Source organism: Polyodon spathula, chromosome 2, assembly GCF_017654505.1.
Source record: "Polyodon spathula isolate WHYD16114869_AA chromosome 2, ASM1765450v1, whole genome shotgun sequence".
NCBI lineage: Eukaryota > Metazoa > Chordata > Actinopteri > Acipenseriformes > Polyodontidae > Polyodon > Polyodon spathula.
Window position 1 is genome coordinate 97018778 of NC_054535.1, and position 7753 is coordinate 97026530.

Below are 7753 nucleotides of genomic sequence, written 5' to 3' on the forward strand. Positions count from 1 at the left end.
GCGCCGAGAGTGCGGAAGCTCTGATTCAAGACCAGGAATCAGCTGGTTTTCTTTCTTCTTCAAAAAAGAAAAAGAAAGAGTTTCGCAGCGAGACAGTGAGAGCGGGGAACCCTTGGGCAGACCCCGGCGTATTGTAATGGAGCAGGCTAGTTAGCCAGCAGTGTAGGACGGTGATCCGGGTCGCACGGGTAGCGGCGACTGGGATATAGCTGTCAAGTGCAGCACCTTTTTTCTTTGTAGTTTTGTTACTGTTTTATTTTCCCTATTCTTTGTGCCTTCTGTTTTGAATTATTGTTTCGAAGCACCTGCAAGGGCGCCGGTATTGTGTACCATCACTTGGTATTCCCGTGGCTCTGTTTACCATTATTGGTAAGCGGACCACGGACCCACAGTGCCATCTGCGGGAGAAAAGAAAAAGAGCACCCCGAAATAAAACTGGGCACCTGTGCGGTGTTGCCAAATCCACCTGTCTGTCTCCTGTGTCAGTGAATTACCCACCACCCATCCACAATCACAGATAAAGCATAGTTAAAACTGCAGCAGCATGGTTCAAATTTAAACCCAAATATTATTAGTGACTTTTTAATTTCACTCTTGCAGAACTTCCTGAAAGTATGTGCCTGGAGTTTGACTGCGGAGTCCAGATTAAACTGTGATTTGCTGCAGTTTTCTAAAGTCATGGTGATATACACTAGCCTTGTGAAAAAGCCAGATGACATGACATCCTGTGAGGCGTCCATTACAAATTTCATACTGGTGAGAGTTATTCAGTGGTTTCAGATGTCTGTCAGTGTCTAAAAACTAAAACTCGATTTATACAATTCAAAGAAATGTAAAATGAAATTATGCAAAAATGAAAGTGATATAACTGCCTCTGCAAAGCAAAGCAGTGAGCTCAAGAGTCTGGTTATTGGTAAGGGGTGGTACAATGTAATTGGGGTTAATGTAAAATTGCAGAAAATGTAAAAATAATGCCTTTAATGTATCATAACTCAGACACTTTCTTATTTCTGATCCACATTTTATTAAGCCACTGGATGTGAGTAATTAATGCACAGGAGCTTCTCTCTTTAACTAGATGTGCTGAACTTGAGCTGTTATAAAACTTTTAAATCTTTCGTTTTATTCAGTTGGGACAAGTGGTGAGAAAATATATTGGGTTAATTGCTCAATGTAAAGCTAAAGCAAAGAAATTACAAATATATATTTTATATTTGTTTCTGATTTTTTTAAAGAATTGCCTTTTATATTTACAGGACCTCGATGTGGACCCCAAGGAGACTAACAAAGTAACCCCAGAAGAAACAGGCAGCTATTTGTTGTCCAAGAGCCTCCCAGAACACTGTCTGTACACCAAGTTGAGCTCTCTGCAGAAACTCAAAGTATGTGTAAGGCATTATTAGGCTTTGCTAAACGTAGTACTGATGTTCTGTGTTCTATGTTCTATGTAAGAACATTTTATATTTTAGTAATACGGCTTCTGTAACAACATAAATCTCAGAAACCATTTGAGATGCAAGGGGCTATTCAGTTTATCTAAGTACCGTCTCTGAGTTAGTTATAATTTGAGAACCGTGGTTATGAAAATCCAATATTTAACTGCATGTAGGGCAAAATAATGCACAATATCAGAGAGGGTCCTAGTTAGTGTATTAAAGTGTGATGGCATTAACATCCTGCAACCTTTAGATCAATTAAGTAGCACCCAAAGAAAAGTCCACACACATTTTTATTTCCAAATGATACATGTCCAAGTATTGGCACTAATTACATTTTGAGTGTAATATTGAAAAAAAGAAACCTGTAGCCCTTTTAAAACTGAGACCATTTATATATAACTTAATAGACACATGATACAGAAAAGTAATTCATCCATATAGTTAAATACACAATCATAATAACGTCAGTCACAGATGAAGACATCAGCTGAACAAATCATCTGCTTGACCACACAAGTATCTTTAAACCAGATACCTGTGTGGATTTCAATTTGGCTGCCCCTTTAATGAATGAAAATGAAATTCATTATGGAAGATATAAAAAGACATGGCATCCTGCAACATCATTCACTTGGCTTGCCAAACATGTTAAACACATGCTTGCCAAGGGTAGACTTAGTAGGGGCTGAAATGTTGAAGTGCTTATAAGGGTTGTCTTAACCCTTTCCAACCCTCAACAATGTATTGTTTGTGACATCAGAGGTTTACAAATACAAGTTAATATACAGTACAGATTATTAGTTGGTACATGTATTATGTTCACACACACACACACACACACACACACATATATATATATATGGATAGTATCTTTATTTAACCTTTGGCCCATGCTAAAAAAAAGTCATATTGCACAGTTGACAATCAAGATTAGATTGAATAAAAGCCGTTTGTCTCAAACTCAACACGTTGCCCTATTTTTAACACCCAGCCAACTCCGGTGTTCGAAAAACTTCTATTGGTCAACAAGAACATGTAAACACGTCCAAGAAAAACCAAATTTGACGTGGCTCTGTAACGAAAAAAGACGGCAGTGAGTTCAAACCTGTCACAGTGTGCATGGGCTGAGCGGGGAGCTCCTGTAAAGGTTTGATTTATTCGTAAAAATAATAAGCCAGTCTTCTTCAGGTAGTTTCAATCAAAAGAGTGTATACAGGAACAAAGTAAATGAAAGGTAATACAACAGTGATCACAGGTCTCAGCTGACGGTATTCTGAGCTGCCCTGGTACAGAGATGGTATGCCTGAGCTGGCATCAGTATAGATGTTTCTCTTCTGAGATAAGAAATGACTTTGTTCAGCACAGATATACAGCTAGCTTACGTAATTTCCTTGACCAGATTTGGTCTTATTTCCCCAGCCTACGTACATGGTGTGAGACAAAGCACAGTAACAGTTAACATCTGCGTTTCTTCTTCATTTCACCAAGGTCAGCAGAAACCCAGATAACAAGAACTTACACTTAAGAACAACTTGATAGTTTTGCTCAATTTTCACAGATGGCAATGCACTATACCCACCCATCACAAGGTTGAATGACAACGCTGGTGATTGCAAACTGCTGACGTACACCAGCTATGTACAACTTAATTTTAAGAGTTTGTTAATCATGGGTTGATTCAGAGCTTATATTAAAAACAGGAAAATCACACAATGTTTACAGACAGTTTGAATGGTTTCTTTACCATTTAAAGGGGCACATAAGCAAGGGTTGCATAACAGAAAGGAACAAACAGCAGATGAAACAATAAGAACTTGTGCGTTTTACTGGAATAGAACAATGGAATTGTGATGAAGCTTGCAAAGGACATGTATGTATATATGTATGTCTGTCAAACATACATTTTTGTTTGTATACTGTGCACTTACATTTTCAGCATGTTTTCCAAACTCACTTTCTGTAGCACAGGATCTTTAATTGAGATTTCCATGGCATTAGGGGTAGATGTACTAAGACAGGTCAGTCGCAAAATCAAAATAACATTGTTTTTGTTAAAGGTGAACGTCATCTTTACAATGTATTCTGTTCCGTCTTCATATTACCTATTTTGATTCTGTTATATATAGAAAAAAAAAATAAAGGCAGTTCAATCCCATCAGATTCTATAGTGGGTCGCCCACTCACCCCCCAAAAGCTTTTCATAATCATACAGTAGCCTTTCGCTAAACCAGACATGTTTGTCTGACATAAGGAGGTGTCGGGTTTAAAAACAATACAATAAAATGTCACACACATAAATGTGTAGTGCTCAATGCATTTTAGATTTAAATCACTGTGCTGAAATAACATTAATGTGTTTTGGGTAGGCTACACATTACATTATGTAAAAATATAAATCTATACAGTAGGCCTATACAGTATACAGTATACAGTACATAGTAAAATCAAATGAATACCTAGCGCTTTTTACTTTAGCCTAGGGGTAACACAAAATAATTCATGCTGCTGCATTGTGTACGATGCAAATAAAATATTATTTTAAATTGAAACTAAATGATTTTAGCTTTTTTTTTTTCTTTTAGTTTTTTTTTTATTATTATTATTTTTAATATTTAGTAGCCTAGACAGTAGACACAAAATAGATCACGGTCCTATATAGATGTTCAGAATGAGCTGGAGGGGTCAGTGGCACATATGTGGGGAAACCAGAAATGTCATAGAATGTGTTTGCAAGGCTTGTAAATACACCCTGACTTTAGTGAAAATTTACTTGGGTGTTCGCCTCAAAAATGCATTGAGCACAACTGGGAATGCACATTAAAACGTGGACTGGGAAATGCCAGCAACAATTGCAACTGTTTAAAATATGCTTTCAAAAGTTCTTAAATTGATGCAATTGTAATGTCGCAACTGTGGGCAGCTTTAGTACATCTCATTATAATATTTGAGAGCCCTAATTTGTTCTATCTCCACCCCATTTTTGTGAATTTATGCAGGAACACTCATAATTGCATATTCGTCTAAGGTTGAATCGCAAAGAAAAACTGCTGCTTCAAAGCATTCACCCAAGACTTCCAACTCATTTGCAACTGCTTTGCAACAGGAGTCACACTATAGTACATCTACCCCTTTTCCCTTGATTTTACTATGCATCTGCTGTGTTTTTAAATGGTTTTACCCTATTGTAAAGCACAATTGGGACAGTACACACACCGACTCCTTTTCTTTTTTTAAAGGGCAGCTTTCCTTTATGGTGTGCCTTCACGGCAAGTTCAACTCCATGGATGACCTGGTGGAGTTGGGAAGCCCCTCATTGCCAAGTTAGACATTCACCGCATGGTCAGAAGAAACAGCTGCCTTCGAACCTGTCACATACCACATAGCTCTTCCCATAGCCCCGCCCATAGCACCTCCCACAGCCCGGGGGTGGAGAACCACTGTCACCAGCACTACCCTCAGAATAACTACCTGGGGGGATACCACCACAGCCACCCTCTCATGACCATGGGTGGTACCATGCCTGTGGATAACAAATGCTGCAAGTATTCCAATTTGTCTTCTTACGCAGTTTCTGCTAGCAGAGTTAACATTCCCATCGAGACTACTGCTGTCATAAATGAGCTGCAGAAGAGCTTTATTGACAGCCTTGAAATTAATAGAGGTTACTAATAAACACTCCACAACTGAGAGCATGGTTAAAGCGTACAGGACAATGCACTGTACATCCCATATGTTACTGACTAATATCTTGTTTTGCATTTGGTTTTTCCTTAATTATTTATGATAATAGAAGAGAGTATTTTTTCAGGAACGTTTGACTAATTTCCTTTTACTTGTATCAATTAAAAAGGATGTATAAACAATGGTTGTTCAGTATGCAATTATAGTAAAGTACTAGCAAATTGGGAGTGATGTCTGTATGGTTTGTAATCATTGGATTGTATATGGGATGTTACATTTTCTTCAGTCACATTTATTTATTTATTTATTTTGCCAACACAATTTAATGTTTGTGTCATGGTTTGCTTTAGTTGACAGAAAAACACTGTAATAAATTGTATGCATTGATTTTTTCTAAACTCAGCAAGCAACTAAAGAGGATTTTTTGAACTCCAGTGAAAGCACCTTAACACAGACTTACAGTCGAGTTAATAATTTAACAGTCGAGTTAAGTAATTTTAGTATTTGAGTAATTACAATTTGAACCACCCAGAATGATTACTATTAATAATAATAATAATAATAATAATAATAATAATAATAATAATAATAATAATAATAATAATAATAAAGTGAATTACTCTTTAAGAACTGATGTTCAAAGCAATAGACATTGGGGTCTATTTTTATTTCGAGTGGAAAACCTTGCTGGTGTTTTATCCACTTTCTAACATTTGAACCTTCAATAAAAATACAATAAAAAATCTTTCAGGGCAGCTGTATTAATATAGTTAATTGAAATAGACCCCATTATGTCTGTTATTTTACAGGGGTTGTCATAATGTCCACTCAAATGTGTTTAAACATCTATCACACTAAGACAGAAATGGACAAACTTCAGTAGCAAATAACGCTGGTTGCCTAGCGCTTAACTTGAAGTATTTTGAAATAATAGTTTCTGACAAAAATCTTAATATATAAAGAAAAAAGTTTGTCTGTCTGTCTGTTCCTTTATGCATCCTGACCCCACAGGAGCCAGTGCAACCAAACTTTGCATCACCTCCTCTTTCACCCAGGGGAAGGTCGAGCGCTATGTTTGGATCCAAAAATTTGACCCTCTGGTTAGTTTATTTAGTAACCCCATTGCTGGATCACTACAGTAGCCATGTATCTCAAATTAAAGAAACCTACAAAACCTAAAAAAAGAACAATTAAAAAAAAAAAATTGGCAAAAACCAAAAAAAAAATTAAGTAAAAATAGAGAAAGGGGTCAGAGCGCAATGTGCGACAACCAAGATCGGTAACATATAGGAAACCATAACGTTCCCCAATTTGTCATGCATGAAATACTGAAATATTGAATTTCCCTGGGTACTTCAATGGCGGGCACTTCAGCTAGTACAGCTATTATCAAAAATATGACTTTAGAATAACTTCCAGCTGTAACTACAGGAAGGAAGATTGATTTTTAGCAGTATCCTATGTACAGATATATTACACAGCAATAAGGATGTGTACAAATCAATCCTAATTCAGATACCTGTAGATAGACACAGTACTTTGTCATGGGTTTTGATTACGGGCTGGCACTGCTGGCGAAAGGTCAGCTTCTGTGAACAATTTTTCCTGAGCAATTTTATTTATTGTTTCTTCAAATATGTCTCCTGTAATTGGAAACAAAGTTTGTCTGCTTGTCTTTTTTTGGTTAAACAACCTAATTCTATTAGGTGTTGGCTTTTTTTTCTTTTTTCATAGTACTATTTTATTTGTTATTGATTCAACAAATAATATTAATTTTGGTAGCATGTTTATAGAATGTTAGAACACTTACACACGTGATGCTTTAGATGGGCATTTCAATAATAAAATAATACAGTGCTGTGTTACACCAGCTAATGCTAAAGAACTAGCAAGTAACTATTTAAAATACAGTACTTTCAATAATTTAATTTTTTTTATTGCTGGGTTTACACAGGAGGAAATAACCAAAATGGTCCTATACTCTGTTTACACCAGGGAAAAAATGTTTTTTTCTCCTATCATTAGAAGCAATTCAGAACTTAAAATGTTGTTGTTCATTTCTGCATCACTATTGAAAAAAATTTGGCAAAATTGATGCGTCAAACAGCAAACTGTTGAAACGTTGTTCAATTTGTTTTTGGTGGAAGCAAAGCAAGCAGTCTTTAGATGTGTCCTCCCAGACATTCCACAAGGGGGCAGGTAATCATTGTAATATTTAAGTCTGGTGTTGTAGTTACACTTTTCTCTGTAAGATAGATACAGGAGAGATGAAACTTAAAATCCACGGCAGCAATTATTTACTATTTTAAAGCTGTGTTTGTCTTGAACACATCCTTGAAAATTGGTGTAAACAGAAAAAAATAAATAATTTATAAGGACTTTAAGTTAGATCTAATACTTTTCTGAAAAACCAACAAATATAGATTCTACAAATAAATAAATAAAAATTCTCCACACATTGTCAGTTAAGCTATCACAAAGCATCTTATAGACATTACACTATGTGTACTCAAACAAAATGTGTACTTATAGTAAGGTGATACTGTATGTCATCAAGTTGCTAGAGTGTCTTATTGTTAATGAGAAAAAAAATGCTGTTTATATACATCTGTTTGCCAGGATGGCAGGCTTTT

General features: G+C 36.1%; 1 protein-coding gene across 1 annotated transcript; it reads left to right on the top strand.

Annotated features, from left to right (window-relative positions):
* Window positions 1–656: 656 nt before the first annotated feature.
* LOC121328625 (mucosa-associated lymphoid tissue lymphoma translocation protein 1-like) lies at window positions 657–4879 on the top strand. The gene is made up of 3 exons (XM_041273475.1): window positions 657–756; window positions 1257–1382; window positions 4676–4879. Exons 1-3 carry the CDS (start codon window positions 679–681, stop codon window positions 4820–4822), a joined length of 351 nt encoding a protein of 116 aa, XP_041129409.1. The 5' UTR covers window positions 657–678; the 3' UTR covers window positions 4823–4879.
* Window positions 4880–7753: the final 2874 nt, after the last annotated feature.